At 46.8% G+C, this 25,292-nt stretch overlaps 11 protein-coding genes across 11 annotated transcripts; 7 read left to right on the forward strand and 4 right to left on the reverse strand.

Moving 5' to 3' along the window:
* Positions 1–2: 2 nt before the first annotated feature.
* SERLADRAFT_416040 (uncharacterized protein) lies at positions 3–2,814 on the forward strand (the record flags this gene model as incomplete). Its single annotated transcript, XM_007319338.1, has 15 exons — positions 3–207; positions 250–304; positions 357–371; positions 422–448; positions 511–559; positions 608–917; positions 969–1,095; positions 1,218–1,240; positions 1,294–1,317; positions 1,595–1,724; positions 1,780–1,981; positions 2,033–2,056; positions 2,109–2,178; positions 2,229–2,444; positions 2,499–2,814. The coding sequence occupies 15 exons, from the start codon at positions 31–33 to the stop codon at positions 2,658–2,660; spliced, it is 1,611 nt and encodes a 536-aa protein (XP_007319400.1).
* A 187-nt stretch (positions 2,815–3,001) lies between these two features.
* SERLADRAFT_449984 (uncharacterized protein) lies at positions 3,002–5,588 on the forward strand (the record flags this gene model as incomplete). Its single annotated transcript, XM_007319339.1, has 9 exons — positions 3,002–3,099; positions 3,159–3,237; positions 3,298–3,402; positions 3,456–3,468; positions 3,524–3,598; positions 3,654–4,189; positions 4,246–4,321; positions 4,379–5,152; positions 5,215–5,588. 9 exons carry the CDS (start codon positions 3,002–3,004, stop codon positions 5,415–5,417), a joined length of 1,959 nt encoding a protein of 652 aa, XP_007319401.1.
* Positions 5,589–5,640: 52 nt separating this feature from the next.
* Positions 5,641–8,483, forward strand: SERLADRAFT_469798 (uncharacterized protein; the record flags this gene model as incomplete). The annotated part of the gene is made up of 10 exons (XM_007319340.1): positions 5,641–5,825; positions 5,876–6,357; positions 6,415–6,477; positions 6,544–6,702; positions 6,764–6,854; positions 6,910–7,081; positions 7,151–7,413; positions 7,483–7,716; positions 7,774–8,011; positions 8,070–8,483. The coding sequence occupies 10 exons, from the start codon at positions 5,778–5,780 to the stop codon at positions 8,267–8,269; spliced, it is 1,950 nt and encodes a 649-aa protein (XP_007319402.1).
* A 356-nt stretch (positions 8,484–8,839) lies between these two features.
* Positions 8,840–9,187, reverse strand: SERLADRAFT_469799 (uncharacterized protein; the record flags this gene model as incomplete). Its single annotated transcript, XM_007319341.1, has 1 exon — positions 8,840–9,187. One exon carries the CDS (start codon positions 9,064–9,066, stop codon positions 8,860–8,862), a length of 207 nt encoding a protein of 68 aa, XP_007319403.1.
* A 1,061-nt stretch (positions 9,188–10,248) lies between these two features.
* SERLADRAFT_449988 (uncharacterized protein) lies at positions 10,249–13,856 on the forward strand (the record flags this gene model as incomplete). Its single annotated transcript, XM_007319342.1, has 13 exons — positions 10,249–10,416; positions 10,611–10,674; positions 10,744–10,771; positions 10,824–11,133; positions 11,247–11,437; positions 11,489–11,735; positions 11,786–11,891; positions 11,998–12,089; positions 12,152–12,257; positions 12,308–12,529; positions 12,581–12,786; positions 12,836–12,967; positions 13,021–13,856. The coding sequence occupies 13 exons, from the start codon at positions 10,249–10,251 to the stop codon at positions 13,555–13,557; spliced, it is 2,409 nt and encodes an 802-aa protein (XP_007319404.1).
* A 149-nt stretch (positions 13,857–14,005) lies between these two features.
* SERLADRAFT_449989 (uncharacterized protein) lies at positions 14,006–15,768 on the forward strand (the record flags this gene model as incomplete). Its single annotated transcript, XM_007319343.1, has 5 exons — positions 14,006–14,137; positions 14,193–14,386; positions 14,457–14,618; positions 14,872–15,049; positions 15,104–15,768. The coding sequence occupies 5 exons, from the start codon at positions 14,045–14,047 to the stop codon at positions 15,524–15,526; spliced, it is 1,050 nt and encodes a 349-aa protein (XP_007319405.1).
* Positions 15,769–17,804: 2,036 nt separating this feature from the next.
* Positions 17,805–18,115, reverse strand: SERLADRAFT_438953 (uncharacterized protein; the record flags this gene model as incomplete). The annotated part of the gene is made up of 2 exons (XM_007319344.1): positions 17,805–17,930; positions 17,972–18,115. The coding sequence occupies 2 exons, from the start codon at positions 18,113–18,115 to the stop codon at positions 17,805–17,807; spliced, it is 270 nt and encodes an 89-aa protein (XP_007319406.1).
* A 122-nt stretch (positions 18,116–18,237) lies between these two features.
* SERLADRAFT_391884 (uncharacterized protein) lies at positions 18,238–18,879 on the reverse strand (the record flags this gene model as incomplete). The annotated part of the gene is made up of 4 exons (XM_007319345.1): positions 18,238–18,427; positions 18,479–18,522; positions 18,580–18,702; positions 18,757–18,879. Coding segments are annotated over 4 exons (227 nt in total), but the record flags the coding sequence as incomplete, so codon positions are not given.
* Positions 18,880–19,452: 573 nt separating this feature from the next.
* On the reverse strand, positions 19,453–21,530 carry SERLADRAFT_370507 (uncharacterized protein; the record flags this gene model as incomplete). Its single annotated transcript, XM_007319346.1, has 10 exons — positions 19,453–19,538; positions 19,590–19,683; positions 19,741–19,986; positions 20,036–20,263; positions 20,388–20,466; positions 20,488–20,489; positions 20,947–21,091; positions 21,152–21,315; positions 21,374–21,430; positions 21,492–21,530. 10 exons carry the CDS (start codon positions 21,528–21,530, stop codon positions 19,453–19,455), a joined length of 1,140 nt encoding a protein of 379 aa, XP_007319408.1.
* A 764-nt stretch (positions 21,531–22,294) lies between these two features.
* SERLADRAFT_469807 (uncharacterized protein) lies at positions 22,295–22,889 on the forward strand (the record flags this gene model as incomplete). Its single annotated transcript, XM_007319347.1, has 3 exons — positions 22,295–22,349; positions 22,425–22,579; positions 22,650–22,889. 2 exons carry the CDS (start codon positions 22,511–22,513, stop codon positions 22,752–22,754), a joined length of 174 nt encoding a protein of 57 aa, XP_007319409.1.
* A 96-nt stretch (positions 22,890–22,985) lies between these two features.
* On the forward strand, positions 22,986–24,342 carry SERLADRAFT_469810 (uncharacterized protein; the record flags this gene model as incomplete). Its single annotated transcript, XM_007319348.1, has 4 exons — positions 22,986–23,594; positions 23,649–23,759; positions 23,813–23,900; positions 23,956–24,342. 4 exons carry the CDS (start codon positions 23,481–23,483, stop codon positions 24,048–24,050), a joined length of 408 nt encoding a protein of 135 aa, XP_007319410.1.
* Between the last annotated feature and the right edge of the window lie 950 nt (positions 24,343–25,292).

Consider the following 25,292-nt stretch of genomic DNA (forward strand, 5'->3'; position numbering starts at 1 on the left):
TCCCAGCTCTCTCTCTCGTCGTTCAGCATCATGTCTGAAATCTACGGCCCTCCTTTGCTCCCTCCGATACCTGACGACCTCACCATCCCTCAGTTCTTTCTCGACTCGCACCACACAACGAGGCCAGTGCGCAAGCATGGAACCCCTTGGTTTATAGAGGACAAGACTGGCAGGAGTTTTGGCTTTGAAGAGGCGCGTTGGCAGTTTGTAACGCTACGAGTCTATCTCTGACTGTATGCTACCTTAAAGATCCGTGCCAGAACGTTTGGAATGGCAAATTCTTTGAGATTGCGCTTTGGCATCAGTATGTCTCTCATGTACTTTCGAGGAGAAGTTCTCTGACTGAAAGATCGTAGAGGAAGATGATGTTGGTACGTGAGAGTCGTGTATGACGGTCATTCGTGTCTCAAGCTTTATGCAGTCCTTATTTACAGCCCTAATCATATTGGTGGGCGGAATTATTCATTTTCTGTAGAATGAATGACCTGACTGTGCATTTCATTTACTTAGATTACCCTGTCGCAATTTGGGCAACACACAGATTGGGTGCCATCGTATCGTAAGATGATTCGCTGTGATTCTCGCTCAGAATACTCATGTGTCATAGTGGCGCAAATCCAATGTACACTGTCGAGGAATTACTCTACCAAATAGAAACGACGAAAGCTTCGATTATAATCACGCATCCCATGTCGCTCGACAATGCATTGTCGGCTGCGAAAGCTGCGGGTGTCCCCCAAGATCGCGTCTTAACGTTTGAGGACTCACCAAGTAAAAGTCTCATCACAGTGGAACAACTCATCTTGGAGGGCTTAGCTCAAGAAGCAAGTTTCGTCGAGCGGAAACTTAACCCTGGTGAAGCACGGACAAAGGTTGCTTTCTTGAATTTTTCCAGTGGTACAACAGGAAAACCAAAAGTAAAAAATCGTTTTGAGCTTCATCATGGTTAAATATGACTTTGTTTCCAGGCGGTTTTAATATCCCATTATGGACCTATCACAAATGTCATTCAGACGGCTGTGCATATGAATGTGAACCAGAACTATTGCGCTTGGGAGGATCAAAGATTCAGGCCAGGGGATGTCGGTGCTGGTAGTAAGTTGTATTGCAATATATCATATTTGTGCACATATTGACATCTTTCGAGTTCTCCCTTTCTTCCGTTGAGTAATCTCCTTTCTGAAACAAGGGCATAAGCATAACATTCATTCTTACAGATATATATGGGCTGGTTATAAGTGTAAGATCAAGTGGATATTCATCTTGCTATCTTCCATACTCAATCCATTATAGATCCACTTTATGATTTACAGTGGAGTGAGTACTTGATCATAATCGCCTACAATCAGCCTATTCAACCATTTCGCAGATGGCATTGGTCATCATCCCCAGGTTTAGTTTCGTCGATTTTTTGAAGAGTGTCGTCTCGCACAAAATCACTCATTTGATGTGCGTCTTTCATCTCCGTTCCCCAATATATCGACAAAGTTGAAGCTACCTATGAAGGCTCGTACCTCCTCAAATCGTACTCCTTTGCAAGGTAGTGAACTTGGCATTTGTTCTGTTCTGTTTGTCGGACTGAACTCTCCACTAGCATCCGGCTGTAAAGGACTTTGATCTGAGCCATGTTCGTGTGCTGTTATCAGGAGCTGCGCCTCTATCAGCGGAACTGATGAACCAGCTCGTCAAACTATTTCCGAAAGCGCAAATTGGTCAAGGCTACGGTATTTATATATGCTAATTTGGAAGATCATCTCGTTTACATGAAAACACACACAGGTCTCACGGAATCGTCGACCTCCATCGCCATGCTTCCGCCGGACCAAAAGATAGGCGTACCAGGCAGCGTTGGTCGGCTACTTCCAGGAGTTGTAGCCCGCATTGTCAAACCAGATGGTTCTCTGGCGGGCTTCAATGAACCCGGAGAGCTTACTGTAAAGATGTCTTGTATGGCTCTAGGATACTTCAACAACGAGAAAGCGTAAGTTAGGTTTCACGTGTCCTCAGATAAACATCTGACAAATTACATTAGCACGAGAGAAACATTTGTAGATGGGTATATACGTTTCCAACGAAGGACAGTGCACCATGTACTTACATTTTTCTAGCTGGCTTCGCACAGGTGATGAAGTCATCATTAACGACAAAGGGGACGTGTTTATTGTGGATCGTCTGAAAGTAGGTATTATCTCCCGCGTTCAGCCTGACGTTAATCGAATTCTCGATAGGAAATCTTGAAAGTCAGAGGCTTTCAAGTCGCTCCGGCTGAGTTGGAGGGTTGTTTGTTGGATCATCCCGATGTAGCGGATACATGTGTTGTTAGTGTGCCTCATGATTATAGTGGAGAGGTACCCCTGGCCTATGTAGTACTACATGCGGATGCTGCGAAGCGAGCTGAGGCTGACCCAGCAGAGGCCAATCGAATCAAGGCATCGATTGCGAAGGTGAGTTTGTATAGCTGTTGATAGACTTGCTATCGTTGGCTAATTTTCATATAGCACGTCGCTGACAATAAGGTGGCCTACAAGAGGCTGGAAGGTGGTGTAGAGTTCACGGACATCATTCCAAAGAACCCGAGCGGCAAAATGCTCAGGCGTGTCCTGCGTGATAGAGCACATAAAATGAGGGCAACGAAGACGAAGACGACTGCTAAGCTCTAGGTTTTCATTTTAAGACGTGCCGTTTCCACGATCAAGTTGAATGATTTTGTTAGGCTGGTTGGATTCAACTCACCACTTGTTTTATATTTACACTTTATGTATTCAACACGCAGCGTCCCTTCGTATACTTGAGAATGATATCCATTTGGAAACACACTTCGAGGACTACTCTGGAAAGATCAAGAACTGAAAGGTCACATGATCAATATACGCGTATGCTCCTGGGCCAGTACTAGTACAGGCCGCGTACTTGTTTGCTCTAACTTATAACTTTCATGAGCTCCGGTACTCTGTATTATCAATAAAAGGACGGATTCGTACTCTTCATCATACTTCTCCACATGTCCTCACCTGTCAAGCTATACGTGTATGATCTCAGCAATGGACTGGCTAAACAGATGTCTATGCAGCTGACAGGTCGTCAGATAGACGGCGTTTGGTTTGTATATGTCACTTATAGTGCATTTCTTCACCTGATCTATGCACCTTGAAGTACAGGCATACATCAATCGTAGTCTATGGAAAAGAAATCTTCTATGGACAAGGAATCAGCATCGTGCAACCTGGGCAATCACACGTGAGTACTCATCTACAACTATTGGAAATCTTCGTCCCTATTTACTCGACCATTCGAAAGCATGGGGCACCACTTCAGATTGTTGATATGGGAGAGACGGCTTTAGATGAGGAAACGTTTACTGAATACCTCACGGAAATGCGAGAACATTATACGGCAGACAAAGTAAGCATAGCGATTAGCGCCCTTTACTTTGTCGTATGCTGACATTGTTTTAGTACCATCTCTTAGGTAAAATCATACTGTACACTTGAACGAGCATTAACTAACTGCTGATGCCTGGAAGATTTCAACTGCAATTCGTTTACTAACGATTGCATTGGGTTTTTGACCGGTGGATCTATTCCCAGCTTCATTAAAGGTTTGTCATTTCTAATGCTATAACTACAACCTTTGAACCCGATCTCTTTTTGCAGACCTTCCCGCCGATTTTCTTTCTACCCCATTCGGCGCTGCTCTTCGTCCAACCATAGATGCCATGTTTCGCGGTCAAGCTGGTCCCGCACGCCCACAAGCGGCACCAGCGCCATCATCTTCAACCATGCCTGATCCTGCACTGACTGCGTCGCTCCTACAAGCCGTCGCCGCTCGCGCAGCATCAGGTTCATCTTCCTCTGGCTACCTCCCGACTCCAGCGCCCACATCTCCCTCGACACCGTCTCAGGCTGGCACTGCAAGCTTGACTGCTCCGATTCATGTGTCTACCAACCCAGCGTCTTTCAACGCTCTTCTTCGCAGTCATCGCGCTGTCATTGCGTTCTTTACTAGTGCAACATGTGGACCGTGTCGCATGATTGAGCCTGTTTTTGAAGAGCTTGCGAATGCGAAGAGTAAGAGTAATGGTGTTGCATTCACTAAGATCGATCTTAGTGTAGGAATGGGCGGGTCGGTGGCTTCGGAGTGGGGAGTTCGCGTCACTCCGACGTTCATTTTCTTTTTGGACGGTAAAAAGGTTTGTCCTGTGCAATTATGTCTCTCCGTCGGGTCCATTTAAGTTTTCTCTCATAGTCGCACGAACTTAAAGGCGTCAATGGACCTGAACTGCGCACTCAGGTCGACCTACTTATATTCCAAGCTTTCCCGCGTAAGCCTTGATTGTACTCAATGGATTAATGAGTCTTTCTAACATTATCGCATGTAGCACACCCACACACTTCCCTATCTTTACCTACCATACAAGCCTTATCGCTCAACCCCATCTTGTTTACTCAAGTTCCAGCTCTCGAATCTGTCTCCACCAAGCTGCAAGGATTTATTGATGCTGCACCAACATGGAGCAGCCCGCTACCCAAGGCCGAGGTGAAGCAAGTTCTGACGCAACTTGTGTTACCTTACTTGAAAGCCAAACATGTTTCAAAGCCGCCCCTGCCTAATGTGAAAGCCCCGCTGGACCGTTGGGCACAAGTCACATTGTGTTTGTCGTCGTCATTGGCTGTCAACGATCTGTTCCCTCTGGTAGACATGTGGCGGCTGGCACTACTGGATCCTGGCGCATCTACTTGGTGTGCTTCTAACAGGAGCCAGAGCAATCCTACGAGTATATTTCTCACAAAGGCAAACGATCTCCTGGAAAATTCAACTCCAGCCGTTAATCCAAGGAACTTTTTGCTCACGGTGTTGCGCATGTTTTGTAATGCTTTCTCGAGCGAGGTTTTGGCTCGGGAGTTACTCTCGAGTAACAAAACCAACATCGCAACGCTTCTTGTCAATACACTCTTGCATAGTGACGCTACTGTGCGTACAGCTGCTGCAAGCTTGGCATTCAACTGTGCTGGCTATCTGCAAAAGCTGAGGGTGAAGAAAGTGAGAGGTGAAGAGGTTGGTGGAGATCAAGTAGAGGATGGTGACTGGGAGGTTGAGTTGACTAGTGCTATTATAGAAGCCATTGATAGAGAGGAAGGCAGTGAGGAAGTTGGTACGTCCCAATTGCGTCTATATGGTAGTGCACGGCCTAGATCTGACACATTGTCACTCTAGTGCACCGTTTATCTGCCTCCATAGCTTTTCTTTTGCGACTGTCACCTTTCTATGAGACGCAGATGGCGCCGCTTCTTGAAGTTCTGCAAGCCAGAACTGTGCTCAAGAATAAACTGGAGAAGGGCGGATGTGGACCAGGCGGGGTGACCAAACAGGACATCCGGAAGCTCGTGTTGGAGGTGGCTGAGAAGTTATGCCCATAGAAGAGATATATCGTAATAATTGGAGGACATGTGTACAGACATCTGGGACTGAAGTTGGTAGCTAAGAATACTGTTCTAAATGTATCTGGCTTGAAGGGACAGACGGAGCTCAGGCAGTCCGCCACGTTGCCTGGCTATAAGTAAAATCACGAGTAATGTTACAGTGTTGCCCGGATCGCCGGAAAGCCGCTAAAACCATACAAATCCAAAAAGCTGTCTGCCTGGTTGCACATTGACGAGCTGAAGAGCGTCCTCTCTATCTCCATTTCTTAAACAGCACAAACGACAGTGTATCGTGGAAAGGGCCCTTCTTTTCCATACACCTGTCGTACACGTTATTCGCTCCAAGCTTTCTTTGGCATGCTTAGGTTGTCGGGTAAATTCACCTCGCGGGCTTCAAGACCTATCGTAAGTTGCCCTTGTGTTACCCAAAAGAAATCCCTGCTGAGGTTTAGCAGTCAATGGGAAATATGTCCAAGACTAGGAATATAAGATCCTCTGCACCCAGGAAGTCAGATACCGTTCCGGAGGGTTACTCAGTTGATCCATCTGCGGGACCCATGCTACGGTTCCAGGCATCCCTGCCACGCCTTCCTGTCCCTACACTCTCATCCACAGCACACAAATATCTAGAGACTGTCCGGCCTCACTTATCAGAAGCCGAATATGCTACCACTCAATCTGCTGTCAACACATTCCTTCATTCGCCGCTGGGTGCCGAGCTGCAGAAGCGTCTCGAGAACCGTGCTGCAGACCCAGAGATGAAGAGCTGGCTTTCTGACTGGTGGAATGATGCAGCATATATGGGCTATCGTGATCCAGTGGTGGTTTTCGTGAGCTACTTCTATGTGCACCTAGACGACCCTCGGCGACGTGATCCTGCGAAAAGGGCTGCAAGCCTGATCAAAGCCATGCTTCCGTTCAGGGAACTCGTTGAATCGTGAGCGCTTTTCATTTTGGATAACCCTATCTCTCCCATTCAGCAATCATCCTGCAGCAAACAGCTAGAACCGGAGAAAGTCCGCGGAGCTCCATTATGTATGGATTCTTACAAGTGGCTGTAAGACCAAATTTAATCCCCTTTGCTCTATTTGGGTGCTGCATTCATCACTTCTTCGCATGCCAGCTTCCACTCTTCGCGATACCCTGTCAAACCTTCAGATACCGCCAAGAAGTTTGATGCCAACACACATAATCATGTCGTCTTCGTCCGGAAAAACAAATTTTTCGAGGTTCCCCTCGCTGGTCCGGACGGCAAGGAGCTCAGTGTTGCAGAACTAGAAGTGTGAGTGGCGGACATCCTGAGGCAATGGGTTGATGCTCACCAACCTGTTATCACATGTCAGTCAGATCGAACGTGTTATCCAGCTGGCTGGTAACGAGAAAGGTGTCCCTATTGGCGCTCTTACTAGCGACAATAGGGACATTTGGACGGATGTAAGCCTCCCCATTTCGCTTAGCGCGTGCCCCTGAGCAGGGTCTTCCCATACAGGCTCGTGCAGCATTACTGGCAGCTTCTCCCGTTAACGAGAAATCCCTTGGACGTATTGAATCCTCCGCGATCATAGTCTGCCTCGATGATACGAAACCGATCACCAGAGAAGATATTTCCTGGGCTTGCTGGGTTGGCGATGGCCAGAACCGTTTTTACGATAAACACCAATGTATGTATCTCGCACTCACGCTGAGCGTTTTTGTATATCTGGAGTCTAATCTTTGTGTACGTAATGCAGTGCTTGTCTTCGATAACGGGCGTTCCGGATTCCTCGGAGAACATTCGTGCATGGATGGTACGCCTACTCTTCGATTGAACGAGTTCATCCTTGCCTCGCTGGCAGCAAAAAAGGTGGATCTCGGTGAACCACGCACAAGTTCCACCGGTGGTAGTCTTCCGGAACCGCGCGAACTCAAGTTCGACCTTGACGACCGATGCAAGGCGTTCATCAGTGATTCGTGTCAGCATTTCAACGAACTTGTCGGAAAGCATGACCTACACGTAAGATTTGGCGTTTGAGATGCATATAGTTGCTTCTGAACTATTTTTTTCTTTCTTGATTTCTTTAAGGTTTTACACTATGAAGGATATGGAAAGTCCTTGATGAAGACATTCAAAGCCTCTCCTGATGCATGGGCACAATTGGTCAAGCAGCTCGCATTCCATAAGATGTTTAACCGCCCTGGTGTAACGTACGAGAGCTGTCAAACTCGGAAATACCAGCTTGGCCGAACCGAGGTCATCAGGAGTGCCAGCTCTGAGACCAAGGCATGGGCTGAGGCCATGCTGAGTGCAGACGAAACGGTATGTTAATTATTGATGTTCGTTGAGAAAACAGCCGCACTGATCGGCGTCGTAAAGGATGAACACCGTGCCGCTCTCTTCCGAAAGGCAGTCTCCAGACACCTTCAGTATGCTGCGTGGGCAGCCGATGGTCACGGCGTTGACAGACATTTCTTCGGTCTCAAGAAAATGCTCCGAGAGGGTGAGCCCACTCCAGAAGTTTATGAGGACTCTGCATTTGCGAGGACAAGCCACTGGGAACTATCTACTTCCCAGCTCTCATCCAAGTTCCTTGATGGCTGGGGGTATGGTGAAGGTATTATCCTCATCTCGTACTGTTATGGTGTATCTGACATTATTTCATGCGTGCTTAGTGGTTCCTGACGGCTACGGGCTATCTTATTCCATTGATGACCACTACATTCGCTGGACTATAACGTCGCTCAAGTCCGACGTTGCAGAACTAAAGCACTACCTTGCGGAGGCCGCCACGGAGACGCGGATGATGATGGAGAAAGCCGCGGCGTCAGAGCAACGCAAGAAAGAGGCTGCAGACGGCAAGGCAAAGTTGTGATGGGGCCTGTGTTATCCGCATGTAACGGAGCGTGCATGTAAAAGCGGCCGTAGAGTTGTGCCATTTGTTGTAGATATCATTTACATCGCATCTTTTTTTTCCATGATGAGACTTTCCGGGGAAATGGTAACCATTGTTCCTACTGTATCCTAATTCGCCGTACCTTTGAGGCACGGTGACTGATTTGGGCTATACAATAAACACAATGACGATGGCGCACAGACATCATAAACAGACGGTGAGAACGAGAGATCCATGTCTGAATATTAAATACATTTTAAATGGATCCATGTGTGGTCTGGCGGGAGGTAATGCAAAGGAGGTCGCATTACCTCCTGCCAGACCACCTGAGCACCACCATGCATTTCTGGAACCGCGGTGAACTGCACAAAATTACACTAAACGACATTGAGACCGTCATCAGCCGGGATAAATGATTACGCAAAGCCCCTTTCCCAGTCTGAACTCTATGCTTAGTATGATCATCTGATAGGCCCACTGCTGGCGTCATTAACATCGTGGCTCAATCCCTATCAGCATTGAGGCATAGTGCTCATTAATTATGACGAATCATATGCAGCTCATTATGTTTATAGGTGATGTCTTGGCTGTAACTTGACATAGGAACGGTCAAAAAAAGAATTGTTGGAGTATCTGGCCTGAATATATAGAGCTGAAGGCCTGAACATCGGACGCAATGGAAGCTTCGAATTCTGGGACAGCCACCTGTCGCACGACAAGCTTACCGTACCGTACGGTGCTCCGTCTGATTCGTCGATGGCATCTACGTCCATCATGACCTTGACCCCATTCAATCACAGACATAGTCAGCAAATGAATTGCTACCCTCGGCCTGTACCCGACACGGTTGGTGGTGAGCTGCAAGACGGCTGACCCTCAAGGGAAAGTAGTGTTCCACGGAAAGTCAGCGATTCCCAGGAATACCGTTGAACTTTATGGACTCGAGGCTTGCTTCTACCCAGGGTGTACCTGAGGAGGAAATCAGCCTGATGAGGTGCGTAAGCTGAAGTACCCTTGTCATTCCCACCATTGGAGCCGTGACTTGGCAGAAGCAGGGAAATTTGTGATAATGAAGTGCGCAAATGGGATGACCATATTTGGATGGGTGAAGTGAGCAGGTAACGGCAGCGACTAATCAGTGCGTGTGTTCAGGTGACCATTCTGTTGCAGCTCGTCAGAGGTAAAACATGCGGTGCAGGCAAAGCATCAATCAGGTGGAGGCCGATGTTACGAAAGGGCTGGAGAGGCTAAAGGTTAGGCATGTTCGGGTGAGAGGGGGGGAGAGAGACTGGCTGGATATGGGCTGGAAATTCGAAGGAAATGGTGAGAAGCGGTACTGGACGTCAGTGATCAGCGAAAACAGCTTATCGCAGATGTTGCAGGGCTGATTCCTTGCCGCTCGGAGAGAGAAGAGGAAGATGAGGTGATGCGAAAATTGCGGAGCTGCCATTGCAACATCTATGTGGACTATACATGAAGCCCAGTTGGAAGAATAAGCTTCGATGGCACCGGGGTGATGGAGATAATTCCTCTGTAACGCCCCCGCACCTGGTAACGAACTGCTCGATGCATTATATCGCCGTGAGGTCGCCGCGCTCTCTGGCGTCCAGCGGCTATGGCGCGACGGCCCCGGTGATGGGAATGGGATATGTCCGGCGGAGAGGCCGGGGTGCACATTCACTGGGTTGTAAATCGGCTGGGAGATCTGCTCTCCAGCCAGCTGCACCCAACCGACACGCCCATCGCAGCACCAGTCACGCTAGCCACATGTCTCTAGCCCCGTAGTAATTTTACCGTACATGTTGTACACCAAATGGTGCCAATAAAAAATACAACACCCTCCTGCATGCCGTAATGGGTCCTTTAGCCTATCCTATATCTATCTGACCAACATAGAGTCCGCTCAGTTCGGGTTTCTTCTTAACACCAACTCACACAGACCTCTCTTTCTCTTCCGTATGTTTACTGCAGCCCCGCAACACAGGCAGCCCGCCCTTCGAACCCCTCCAGACTCTTCCCCTGACTTTCGCTCCCCAAAACGCGCCCGAAATTCATCCAGAGACCACCCTCAGTCATCCTCAAACGCCCCTGAACAACCACAGGACCCCATTCCATCCATCAAGAAGGTGCCAGCGAAAAAACAGCCTCTCTCCTGTGCAGAATGCAGGAGGTCAGTAGCCCATCTCCCTGTAAATTCCCCCAATAAATAATCATCCTCATTATTCCCAACAGACTCAAGCTCAAGGTACGCATTCCCTTGTCTGTGCTGCACTCCCATTAACAGTCAGCTCTCTATTTTCCACAAAATCCACTCCTTCAGTGCGACCGTGTGTTCCCTTGCCAGTCGTGTTCAAAGCGTGGATGTGCTGAGATTTGTCCTGATGGTCGGTTTGAGCGCTTGATTTAATTCTAGAATATCTTTTCATTCGTAATTAATATTAATTTAATATTAGGTGCTCTCACATCTGGCAGAGGAAGCAGGTCAATACGATTCCCAATCACTCATCGCCTTTGCTGACCCCGCTTTTATCAGGTTCATCCTCGCTAATACGGAGCAACTCCACGACAAGATAATTACCATGAGCGATCGTATCAGACAATTAGAGGATGCGCTGGAGTCACTACAATCACAGCTGGCACCAGATCCCCATCCCCTGTTGCACCCGGATTTCCTCAAAATTAAGAACTCATTGGAACTCTACAGTTCACAGACAACAGGGCAACGTTCAAATGCTGATTTCACTGCCGATGAAAACCAAGCCAACAGCAGTCTTACTTCTCTGGTCCCTCCACGCTATACGTCACCGAAAGATGATGATCAGAGCCAATCTGGGCGATCGCAGGTATGTGTCTTTTTTCGCACTTTTTTTCTTCCTTTTATTAGTTTTCATATAAGACCCTTCTTCCACCATGTTTCTTTTCCAATTGCGACGTCTGCTGATTTCATCCACCCCAGGGGAGGAGTTCACCTGAGCACCTGACCCCAGGTAATCTTCAACTACATCCTGAAATCGACGCCCTGAGCCAGACTTTCCCGTTCCCCATTCTATCGAATAATCCCATGCGGGAGAAGATATACGAGATGCTACCCCCACGCGCAGAAGCTGATCGTCTGTGCTACCAAGCTCGTCACAATGCGCTGTGGCAGTAAGTTGACTTTGACCTGACACGTCATTTGCTATACTGACCTCCATGAAGGTACAACCTAGACCCTAGCGAAACGTGGCTTCCAAATCTCGTTCACCACATCTATTCAACCCCCGTGAAAGACTTGTCCTTACGCCGGACGTCTCTTTTGTTTATCATGATGGCCATAGGCCTCCTAGTCGACCTAGAGCAGCCGAACGAATCTCCACGTGCGGAGATATATCATCGTCTTGCCAGAGCATGCCTGTGCGAAACGAATTTAATGGACGAGCCTAGCCTGGAACTGCTACAAACCTTAGTAAGAGGGTCATCTCCCTCTCGCCGTGCATGGACTAAACGCTCTCTTAGTTTTATATGATTTGGTATCTTCTCATCTTTTCTGACAAAAGCCAAGCTGTTGCATATGCTTGGAGCATCATGGGGCTGACAGTAAAACTCGCTCATACTGTGAGTGGTGTATTTGTCGTAACGTCCACAGTTGACATACCAGCTTGCAGTTAGGGCTTCGTACGTGTACTTGTTTTCTTTACGTTTTTCATAATACCCATCACCCTGTGTAGACCGTGACAGCAATAGGTGGAAGGTCATCCCGGAAGAAGCCCAGCGACGCCAGATGCTCTTTTGGGAGCTGTTGAATCTAGATGCACGTTTGGTATGTTGTTCATCGATGTCGGAAACATATGTACAGGTCAAATACTTATTTTTATTGAATAGGCGCTATCCCTCGGACGCCCACCATCAATATGTCTAGCCCATGTTGATTGTAGGCGACCATCATACTCCGTGGAAGGAATGTACATCATTCCTGGGACGCAATCGTGTATGTGGTATTCAAATGAGTTGTGCTGTGAGGTACTGATAATTCTCAAGATCACGAGTGGAAGCATGGCTTCTTTCTCCAATGTTTGACACCCGTATTAGTCACAGCTATATCTGCTCGTCCACAGCAGTATTCGACTGTCATGGAAGTGGACAAGACGATCCGTGACTTTCCTATCCCACCAACCTTGGATATCTTTAATACAGATGGGGTAACAGATAACCGCCAGTTAACTATGCAACAAGTATTGGTCTCGAGTGGCCGTGAAATTGGTACGTGATGGCAATTCAGACCGCACGTTATCTTATCTCAAAGTATCCCAGTTCTTTTACAGCTTCACAGAAACTTCTTCACCGATGCACTCAGCGAACCTAATGCATTCTCTTACCGTCACCGGTATGCGCCATCAGCGCTGGCGACGTATCTCAGCGCAACTCGTCTTATTGCCACGCTAGAAATAATGCTTCGCCGAGAACCCCAGCTCAGCAAAAGATTCATGTGCTTCTGGTTTAATGCCTTCTCTGGTGCCGTGAGTATCCGTACTTCGATGTTGTTTCATTAAGTCTCATCTTCCACAGGTTGCCCTTTCGTTAATTATCTCGAGGACTCCCTTCATCAGCTTGGCCCCTTTTGCACTTCGAGAGTTGGAAGCGGTGCACCGAGTATTCAGTCAGGTTGCCGAAGAATGCACTAAAATTGCACAGGCCCTAGTAAGTCTTTGATGTTGATCGGGGACTTCACATGCCATTGATTGTCGACGTAGCCCCTTCTCACGAAAATTACGGAAAAATCCCGTCGTGTCTACACGCAATGGCGTAAAGCTTCGGAAGATGAGACACCGATGGAGATAGACGAGTCTTCCGACCCTGCTGTAACACGCAGAATGCTCGCGCCTGGCCCAGCTGTGAATCAATTGAGAGAAGGAGGCGGGACCAATCCATTTGAGAATGCGCATCCACACTTGTTACGGTGTCTAGAGAAGATTGACAACGTAGCCCCGCAGACGATAGAGGAGCTGTGTGCGTTTACATCGCCATCAAGGCCGGCATCGACTGCGCTTCCGCAGAGCATCACTTCAGCTAGCCAAGCTCACACGTCGGATCTATCGACTGAGATGTTGGCGCTTGCGCTGGGGCAGAACGAGAGCCTCATCGCATCTATCCAGTTCCACTCTACGGACTCTGGTGCGACGACTGGTACGGCTGGTCAGAGAGTGGGTAACCATACTTTCAATTTTGATTTTGGGGCTCTGGCTTCGAATGTAGAAAGCCAGAGTAACACGTATATGTCTTGGTTCTAGGGGTTTGGGACTGGAGTTTTATCCTATAAAACCATAATTATGTTTTACTCTCCAATTTTTTGCTTTGTTTGCTTTTTCTTCTTCTTCACATGTTCGCGGATTGATTGTGTGCACAGGTAGTATTAATGATAGGGCCGTGCGGCATAGTACTAGTAGTACATAGACGTAGACGACGATCCAGACTCTGGACATGTACTGCATAGTCTTGTTTCTTCATGCCCTAGTTTTGTGATAGTCTTTAGTTTGTATGCAACAGTCGCGACCCCCAAAGGTGTCGTGCATATGCGATGGTCGCTATCGTCTTTTGAACCCATGTTATTTAATAGCTGCAGATTCAAAGATTCTCAGGCTTCACACATACGGGAAAGACCGACAACCGAGGCATTACTTACGTAAGATTGTGGCTGTGGTATGTGGCTCAAGACAACTGAACAACAGTTTGCTCCTTGGATCCTCTTCATCGTTGCAGGCTTTCTTTCGCTCTATCATGTCTCGAATAAAAGAAGTATGGTCTCCAAATCTCGAAGCTGAGATGCGCAATATTCGCAAGATGGTGGAGAATTATCCGTACATTGCCATGGTCGTGCTCAATTTCCTTGTTTATTATGCACCCTTTCAAACTGACATCAGGATAGGACACAGAGTTTCCAGGCGTCGTCGCGCGCCCCATTGGTGCATTCAAGACATCGTCCGATTACCACTATCAAACAATGCGATGCAACGTTGACCTTTTGAAGATAATACAAGTTGGCATTACGTTGGCAGACGAGGAAGGAAATTACCCTCAGGACGTGACCACCTGGCAGTTCAACTTCCGATTCAGCGTCAAGTGCGTTGATTGACCTCAATTGTCGGCTCTCTCGTCAGATATTGAGATGGAATGGATGACAACCTTTCAGTGATGATATGTATGCGCCCGAATCTATCGAACTCTTGCAAAAGTCTGGCATCGACTTCCAACGGCATGAAGAGATCGGGATTTCGCCCAATGATTTCGCCGAACTAATGATAACTTCCGGCCTGGTCCTCGCCCCGGACACGAAATGGATATCATTTCATAGGTGAGAAGACGAAGTTCATTTGTTGCCAATTCAATCATGAGTAGGGAACGTTATCCGGAGTGTGCTTTCCCCGCGCGATCTGATGCGGTAGGGGTTTACCCGGGACAAACGTTTGCAAACTTTTTTTTGTACGAGCAAGGAAGTCGCGATATTTACGCTCCCAGGCATCTTATATATTCTTTATCTCACCTTGCTCCATTATCTTTTTCTTTTTCAATCAGACGGCTGATAGTCCTTTTCTTTCTACGTTTAGTGGCTATGATTTTGGGTACTTCGTCAAGCTCCTCACTGCTGTATCGTTACCAACGACGGAAGACGTATTTTTTGATCTACTGCGTACATGGTTTCCAACGGTTTATGATATCAAGTTCATGATGCGGGCTTGCAAGGTCCTGAAGGGAGGCTTGCAAGATGTTGCAGATGACCTCGGGGTAAGCCATTCGCTTATTATAGCATCGCACGTAAATTGACCTAAGTGAAACTAGGTCATGCGAATAGGACCTTCACATCAAGCAGGTTCAGACTCACTCCTTACTGCTTCCACGTTCTTCAAGATGCGAGAACTGTATTTCAATGATCGCATCGATGACGCTGAATACAACGGCAAGCTTTATGGCCTTGGTCAAACTTTCTCCACACCGAATGGTATCACGGATACGGGGCGAGGCGGAGCTACCATAGCCGAACGTGAAGACAGAGGCTTGTCTAGGGAGGCTCAGAACCAAACACCAGGTCCTGGGCCTTCATCCCTTTCACAAAACCAGAATGTCATGGGCATGGGTGGACCGCTACCCACACCAGCAATGGGTGGGGCAATGCCAACACCATTACCGTCAGGAACGGCGTATGGACCCATGTCCGCAAACGGACCATATCTGCGTACATCAATAGGTGTAGGGGGAAGGTAGATGAGGTGGTAATATCTTTCTTCGGGAATTCCCTGGACACTCGACTACATATGTAATTATTGTCTGTATTAAATGTTTCTTTTTGGTTTTCTGTTATCTTGCCATCCAAGCTCTTATCCTGCTGTTGTCTTTTCTTGCCGTGTTCCGGTGAATGCGCGGGAAAACTGCGGTCACTTGTGAGCATTTTCTGTTTGCAGTGCTTTCATATCATCCACCATCTAAATTAAACAACAGATGCAACGCTCGCGGGTACCTGAACATGTCATAAGAGTACTACTACTTTAAGACCTCGGCAACAGGACAGTATTATATGCTACGCTTTGCTTCCCTTTTACCCTCGTCGACCAAAAAGCCAATTCAAGAACGTGATGTGGAGTACTGTCATTACGTAGCAAGTTAGCAGCGGCTGCTCGAAAGTCACAAGTTATTTCCTCACGAGCATCCCTTGGTGGAGCATATACAGCGAGAAAAAAACTTCTTGCTTTTTATCGTTGCTTGAATAAGGGCGGCCTTGAAGCGAGCATTCAATCTGCAAGTAAAGCGGCGTCGTCGGCCTTGCATGTAATGATACCTAAAGAAAAACAAGGTTATAGAGGATAATGATGAACAGATGGGTAACTATGCCATCCTTATTTAGCGTAGGAATGATATTTTCTGATCCTTGCTCATACATCCCGCCCGTAGGTGAATAAGCAGTTGGCCACACGCTGACTAGACAACAACATGCGCGCTCTCCGTGAATGCAAGGCGGGCACATTGAGAGGGACTATCTGTACCCATCCGCTTCCGAGGATCACTGTCGCAGTCATCCATCGCAAGAGTACTATCCTCAACCTGCGTTTTCATTGACGAGGTGACTGGATCGCGCTCCGTTGCGTGGGGCTGCGACAGCGATGCTGAGGAAGTAAATGAAGGTACAGGTTCCAAAGTCGACTGAGATATTTATCTCTGGCGCAGGCACTAGTGGGATTTGAATTGCAGGGAGTCAAAACGGTGTCTTGCATGCCTTTTATAAGAAAACTGTGGGGGTTTGTCACCTCGACCTCGTTGGGCGGGCTTCATTGCGGCCTAGACCGACTGCATCAGATAAGTCACCCCCTTCCTCAGTTCAGGCTCATATTCTGCGGGGTGTTCACCTTTTTAGGATGCTCCGTCTGAAATTATATGACATCATTGACAGGCGAGTACGAACTACGAGAAGACTGAGTTGTTTCATGAAGCTTTTTGATGTGTCAAGAAAATTGCTGTCAGTCTCCACGGGTTGTCTATAGGCCCATGGGTCTCTCGCCGTCCCGTTCCTTCCATGCGGTGAAGTGAAATTCTGATCACCTGTCCGGACCGCGAGCGACCATGCCCTTTACTTGAACGAAAGAAGTATTAATCAGTCCTCTTTTATCCATCCAAGTTTTACCATTGGCTCAAAGCCTCGTGTAGCGTGCCCAGACTGAACTCACTATTTGTCTTCTAGCGGTTCGACCCATTTACTGACTTCCCCTCGGAATAATAGGGTACAGGTCGTGGTCAGGCGCATAAGTGATCTGTGATGCTTTTTCTACAGAACAGGCTGATGTGACAGAATGGTGCGTGGTCCAGGGGATTATAATGAGGTAAGTGAAAACCAGTATCCCGAGCGATTGGACAATCATAGTACTCATGTCTTCTTTTTCTTCTGGTACGATAACTATCATGTGGCTCAAGCATTTTTCAGTCCGCTGAGTTGCAAGATTTATCTCTAACCAAATTCGACATCATCGTTAACGTGGTTCCTGAGCTGAGCACCATGTCTTTTCCATGGACGGGCATATTAATTTACGCTAGACTCAACCGCTTGCTATGAAAAACCCAGCTGTCCGGTAACTACACCTGCTCGATCACCCGAAGCATAGCCTTAATTACCAAGTAATCATTGCCTTTTAGAAACAACGCATATTTCCATGCGATCACAGAACTCTTCTTCTACTGCACAGTTCACCTGGATGCTGAACACACCATTTGTGGTGTTGTCTTCTGGCGTCCTCGCACACCTCGAAGCGGATCGACAAGCACGCCATCATTCATGTGCCCCAACGCCAGTACCCGTGTCCTCGAGTCATTCAAATATCTGATGTCGAATAAGGGACAGTACTTGAGGTTCGGGGTCTTATGATAAAACATACACGAAACCGATACTTTGTGCAAGTAGTACGATACCGCCGCAGTCATTTTTCAGATGCCAGTCGAGAACCAACGCATTGCAGAAAACAGCTGCCTTATATAGATCACACGGTGGCTCCAAACTTCAGATCTCGGTGATGTCTCTGATATATCTGATAGCTGGGCCTGTACACGACTGATAACCGAGAGCCGTCGTGCACATCGACAGTCTGGTGCGACTACGTACGACAGCATCGTTCATTCCACGTTCCTGGGTTAGAAGCATCGTTAATACACACATCGCGGCTATACCCGGACACCGAAGTTTGAATCGCCGTGATATGGGAACCACATTTCGTAGATGGACATTGGCAGCGTCAATTTCGCCGTCACGGGTTTATGCGTAACGACAGTGAATCGGCATATGACATAGCCATATATCTTTCCGCAGGCCATGATGGCGAATGGAGAATTTTCATGGCTGCATGTCTTTGGTAATGTAGACAACCCACTTGGTGTATCGCCTAGATAAATAACGAGAGGATATTCCAGTCTAGCCACAAAAACAGTTATTTTTACATCAAGTGCTCAGCTCAAGTATTTGGGCAGCAGGAACCATGTTAAAGTGAGCTGCATTTCATCCAGGGTGCGAGACTGGGCTCATTGGTCTGCTCACCTACACTTTCCACAAAAGAGCAGACTACACGTACGTACTAGTCTATCAGCAATCGATGGCAATCACAAGTCAACCTGTCAAATAAATTCCACCTAACGGAGAATCAATGAAAAGTTCGGCAGCGGCTGAGAAACGTCGCGTACATAATTGCTAGGGAATATTCCCTTTTGTCCGCTAGTATTAATGCCTTAATTTGGATTTGGTCAGCTATCATCATATAACATGAGCAATTATTATTGCCCACCTTCCCACCAGCCGTCCGCATAATGCTGACCACCATTCGGTCCAGCGGACAACTCAACCACTTCGCCTTCTCTGATTGTAACTTCGTCTGCTCCTTGGGCTTCGTATGTATACAGTGCTCGCACTGCCAATTAATTTTTTTGAGGGCAGTAAAGCTCCAGAAGCCATCAAGACCTACCTTTCTCTCCGGAGCCTTGCTGAGGGGGGCCCTTTTCTGGCCCATGAGATCCAACGGCCTCGATATATGAAGCAGGCACAAGGCCCTTCCCACCGTACTCATCGGCGACCTTGATCCATCCAGAGCCGTCATCTTCTTCGAGTATACGGACCAATATGCCTTCTGGAGAAGATTATAAACATGCATAGTAGAGGGGGAAATCGGATATCGCTCACCATAAACGCTTAGCTCGAACGGAGACGATGCAGAAAAATCGAAGATTACGCGAGCCAATGAAAACGAATCATCCACTTGACTGGCATGGCTTGGCTGCACGAAAGAAGATGGCGTGGGGGTGACATCGTCCAGACTTTGACCAGATGATCCTACATATAAAGGTTAGCGTGCACGCCCCCTTTAACAAACGTAATCGCTACTTTTAGAATTTGTCTTGGACACCGTCGAAGAAGTTCTTGACATTAATTCTGAAGTTCTGTATTGGCCAGGTATACCGCTACACTCGGCAGGGACCTTCAGAGTATTAGAAAATGTCAATATCGAAGAACAAGAAAGTATCTACCTTCAACTCGCACTTAGAGTGCACTGATAAGCCGCAAGCCTTGCACGTTTTGCCTTGTTTGCTCAATCCCCAAATGGATGCCTTCCCCAATGACATTCAGGTGAGTCTCGCAGCCTCAGATAGAAAGCCAGGCCACTTTAACGGACCTTGCAATATCCACACGTAGTCGGGATAGAGAACGACGAACTTTTGAAAGCATGAGGACTTTGACCGCCTTCGTCGTCTGGAGACCGGATTTAGAATCGATGAACTAGGATTTCAGGTATTTACTTACCACCCAATGCAGCACTGATGGTTTCTATCTCAGTGTTGAGGATGCACGCAGAATTGGAATAAAAGACGAGCTGTTGCTTGGCCTCGAGATAATTCTTGTCGTATCATGGAGTGGGTAAGGGTATATTATATGCATCACCGTGCTCACTCACACTCAACACTTCATCATTATTAACAGAATCGTCGTTGGAGGAATATCCTGCTGCAAAGTTGCCGTATTTCTCTACTTCATCTCCTAAACCATTTGAATCGCCATCAGCGAAAAATATCGATTGAACAGCATTCAAGTTATTACGCTTTGCCTGCAAAACTGGTTCTAATTCTTGTAGCTTGTTGCGAGATCTTGCCAGTTTATTCTGAAGAAATATTTTGGGTGCTGGTTCCACGTTCATATCTGCCTATTTCGCGAGTCCAGCAAATAAACCTTCGCCCAGACGGGTTACATACCGTATCGTAATGGCTCGAACACGGCTCAAAGCGCAAGTCATTTGGCACTGTGAAGGGCCTGATATTGTGATCGGCAAAAAGATCTTGGTCTTTGCCTGCGTCGATTGCTTTGAGAGCTGATTCTACGGAGGCAAAGCGATCCTTCAGAGTGTCATGGTGCATTATCTGAATTGTCTGGGCTTGAAGTAAGATGCCCACAAACTTCGTCACCAGTCGTGTTTGTAGGTCCTCTGTCATAAAATTTAATGAGTAAACATACAAGGATTGAAAACTAACATTCTTCTTACGAAACGTCTGAGAAAAAAACCATTTAGCTCTAACTCAGAAAGAGGTTATGGGAAAGAAGACTCACATCTTCTAAACCCGGCAAATCCTCTGTATAAAACTTCGCCTTCATCTTATTAGCTACGGCCGTTGATATCAAATACACGCTGAGCCCCCTTATCAGTCACGGCTATGAATAGATAAAACATCAACGTCCATACTTTTTACTACTGAGCATGTCAACCCGTTGCTGCTCATATTGCCTTGCAGCGCGGTCTGCGTGACGGTCATCCTGAGCATGACCCTATAGCGATGAATGTTAATGATTATTTATTTCATCTCGAAGAGAAGGTGCAAGTGTACCTGCTTCTGACGGTGGGTTTCGACCTCCATACAATCGTTATCATACTGAGTAGAAAAGATCAGTAAAATACATGCGCAGATTACTATCAAATATACCTTCTGTTTAGTCTGTATACCTTGCAAATATAGCAGCTAGAGAAGCAATGATTATATAAATAGACTAGCCTTGTTCCGTTCAGAGTTCGATTTATCCCTTTCCGCGACAAGCCTTTGGTAAAATTGAATTTGCTAGAGTACAGTAGCAGTTGCCACCAAGGTTTATGAGATAATTCATTTTGACTCACCTTTTTCTTGCCTTCTTCGTTTTGACGCTCAACGGTCTTTAGAGATTCTGTGATATGGGCCGTGATGGCATCCGCAAGGTTGATATGATCCTGAGAAGCATTAGAGACAGATGAAATTATTTCATTATAGGCATTATCCAAAGTGCTTGATTCCAGACTGCGATAAGAAATGAAAGGTCCCATTAAGAGATGGTATCAAGCTGACCTTTGTCGCAAAGTGGCTTCATCGTACACTTTCGTTGGGCTGTCGCCAACGACTAGCAACGACGCGATCTTATTCTTCTTGTCGGTGGCTTTTCTAGCGAGGACTTGTAGCTTGGCCGCGTATTCACGTTCCACTGCAGCTCTATCCCGGTACAGTTCACGAACCTACGGCACGATTTGGCTCAGCTACACAATGACAATGCCAGATTAATTTGATGCATACATCAACTAAAAGTCCTAGATGTGCATCGAATAGATTGGCGATGCGATCTACTTGATCCTGGGACAGAAAAGTAGTTGTTACGAGGACTGTAGAGTTAAACACGCTGAATAGAATTTACAGGTAAAGTTTGTCCATAGCTTTCTCCAGAGTTCTGCATATCGTGTGGAGAATGATAATATTGCTTTCAAGGATGATATTGTGTTTATTTCACAAGTTGGCAACGTGAATGAAACACTGCCCAGTCTCAAGACAACGCACTAGTCTCCGCGTCATCGTGCGCCACCATGATCTTACGACGCACTCCCCGGCGGCTTTCATCGCCACACCATTTTCTCGACTCGCGAGGAAAGTCAAAGTCTGTAACTAGATCCATCATCCATAATATTTACAGTAAAGAAACCTCAGTGTTGAAGTCGTTCTCAATTCGTACCAAATGAGCGGATTCAAGTAACAATGGCGTTAAGAGGTCTTTAATAAGAGGTCTTTACCATGTAAGTTTTATACTATATGCTATGTTTCCCGATAAAATCCGAACACGAGCGCATCCCGAAGAAGACCGAACGATGATCGCGGATAATGATAATTGATCCACGATTACAGGTCAAAGAGAAGGCGGTGACTTCGTTATTACGGTAGATAACATGCAGCTCAACGCAATCCTCAAAAAAACGTGGACGCGGTAATTAAAACTCACTTACTAAGTACCTCGAGGCAGCCATTAGAAAACCGACCATAGAGATGGGAGAGACCGCATGATAAATCAGGTGGACCAGCTTCGAGCTATGTTTATGTCCTTCAGCCTGTAAAGTCCGATGTAGTATTCAGTCGGTAAGGTATTTCTTCCGCAGTACCAAGACATATTGCTGAGTGGGTGTGTTGCACGACACACCTTATGATATTAGCGACGGTCCGTTCAGAGTAGGGGTGAATTTTCAGCAGAACGGTGAATGTCCAGTGTGCAGGACAATTGAGTAAGGTAGGCATCACCCGGGCATGGAACTGTGAAATAGATTATATGATACGACCCGGACACTTCACGGTGAAATTTCAGAAAGCAACAATCATTATCGCCAATAAATTTGAAAAATCATACTCAGTGTGGTGTATGATCGAATGGAATAGGGCATAGTCGAAAGAATGAAACCCTCGAAATACGGGCACTCACCTTGTCCGGTGCGGGACCGTCCAGGGAATCAATACCATTGGGTGAGTCATACATTCTAGATTATGGAGAAGGCACATGACGAGCCTGCCTGGAACCGAATGGAAATAACAGGCCATCACGAAGAAAATCTTGTTTGAAAATGTTACCACCGAAGCCCTGGGCAGCAAGTGTCGAGACCAGAGAGGAGCACATGGGTTAAGCTGGGATTTGGGGTGACTTCAAGGGCATCTCGTCCGAGGTGATTGGCAAAGGCTGGCCTAGAGCGGATACTATCTGTGGGAGTGTCTGTTTGAAGAGTATGGTTCCCCATAGTAATCTTATTTTCCACATTTCGAAAGACTTGTCAGAGCCAAGGACGGCCCTGTGGTTGGCAAGGAACGCACAAGTACAGCCGTGGGAATAATATGCTTATCCAAGCCTCACACTTTTCTGCCAGCTTTCCTTTTTGAACCTTGATGCTCTTCGAGGTTTCCTACTATCCAGATGGGCACGAGGCTCATATGGTTTGGGTTCTAGCGTGCTCACACCTGGATCCCAACGCTTGTTTCTGACATCTTATTTCCCCAACCACGCCTGGATTTCAAGCGAAGTGCACATGTCCGCAGCTGTGCTCCTTGCCGTCATCCGTTGTCCTTGCCGCGGACGTCCATTATTAATCTTATTTTCTCCCCTCGATTATGCTCTCCGTCCGGAGGCAGTCCGAACCTCTTTTTCGCGTCTTGTGTCTTTAACAATGCAGCTTCGGGTTGATCCCGCTGATTGCACAGGAATCGTCTTTCCCGAAAGGCGTGTCCAGGGTGAGGTAAAAAAAACGCTGCTTTCAGCGTATATAAGGCCCTCTTGCCTGGTAGTAATAGGCTTTGAGTTTCTTCAACATCTTATCCTCTCGAACATCAAAGCTCCACTCATATTTACGCTCATCGTCCCGACTCCTAACGCATAATGTATTCCTTTGCTCTTTTCTTCATCACTTTGTGTATGTCTTTGGTCGCGACGTTCGCGGCTCCGATCGATGTAAACTCTACGCTCGAAAAACGTATCACGCATTGGGGACGGGTAAGATCTAATGTCTTCTCACTAGTTGATTATTCTCTGATGAGAATCTATTAGGGAACTTGGTTCAACGTGGGGCTTGGAGCCTGCGGCGAATACAACGTCAACAGCGATCCCATAGTTGCCATCTCTTCCGATATCTATGGAAGCGGAGGTAACTGCGGTCAGGTCCGTACTTAGTTACTCGCAGCGCAAGGCGTTTATTGACTTTCTTATTTCAGTGGGTGCATGTCACCAATACTGCGACTGGCCAAAGTGCTTATGGCATGACGCGCGATGAATGCCCATCCTGCGCTGCAGGTAGCTTAGGTAGATTCAATAATTCATTCGTGTGGATAAGGCGCTCATAATCTTTGTAAAACAGACATGTCACCCGGTCTCTTTGAACAGATCGGGGACCTTAACACCGGCGTTTTGTCTATTTCATGGAATTTCATGAACAAAGACTGGTCGCCATAGACTTGCAATCTCCCTTAGGGCCGCCAGCGCTATCATCGCTTTCTTTTTTTTCTATTGGGCTTTTGGAATATTACGACAGACATCAACTGATGATGTTATAGATGCGCATAGGCGCGTTTTTCGCTTAGAAGAAACCAGAAGTACTTATCCACAATTTGTATCTTTATGACGCCTGTTATTCGGTTGTTGCTTTTCTAACTTGGCTCAGGAAGCCTATTAACGAATAACTTATATGTATCTGGCCTTTGTACTGTACCTTACAGAACATGAAATTGATGACATTTGGAATAGAAATATCGTTACTGAGCACAATAGACGAAGCTGGGTAAAGCGAAAACTATATTTATTCTTCAAGTTTATCGGTCTTCTCAGCTAATTCATTTATCGCGTTTGTGTGATTGTGACTAAGCACGTGATCGTCACGGGACGCGTAAAGCAGTTGTGAACGTAAATAATGGTGGTAGTTCCTTCATCTCTCGCATCACCAGGATACTGAAAACACTGGCCTGCACTTATGAGCGTTCCGTGTATAGCGGCTGTTCGCTCAAAAGGCAACCGAATAAAATCATGGAGGATTCTTTATGGAACACTCGCAATATATGCAAGGCCCAGACAGCAGCGTCGCGTTGATCGCCAACACCGATGGTGTGTGTCCCGCATTGCAGTCAATCTGCAGCTCAAGTCAAGAAATCGTCTCAAATAAGTACATCATTGATCGAGCGGGTTTTCAAAGATTTACCACTGGAACCTGGGCTATAGCAATGCGCGTATGGAAGATTCGAGTGAGTAGGTAAATTGCGTTATTCAGAATAAAGGAGGGTTGATGCAAATGGTAAACTTACATCACCTTCCAAAGCATTGATCTTGAGAATATTGCCATCAGGGGTCGGTCAACGTTCCGATCGTTCTAGGGGGATGTGCATTCACATTAGTATTAGCGTCGACGACGTTCCATCAGCTGATACAGGAATGAGCTCACCTTTTACATCGTGCAACACTCACATCCCCCTGAAAAGCACACGCAACGCAGGTCGGTTATGACATGGCTAGTCTGATGTCAGCATCAGTCTTTGGACATCCTTTCAGATTCGCTACATCTATGCTTTGAGTCTAATCGTCCTATATAACTCACCTAGGAGTCCATGGGCCTCTCTGTACCTCACTATAGAGTGCTACATTCCATAGACATCAAGGGTGCCGTGTACGCTGCATGAATAACTTCACTTCATTGTTGATAGACGT

This window comes from Serpula lacrymans (genome assembly GCF_000218685.1).
Source record: "Serpula lacrymans var. lacrymans S7.9 unplaced genomic scaffold SERLAscaffold_8, whole genome shotgun sequence".
Taxonomy (NCBI): domain Eukaryota; kingdom Fungi; phylum Basidiomycota; class Agaricomycetes; order Boletales; family Serpulaceae; genus Serpula; species Serpula lacrymans.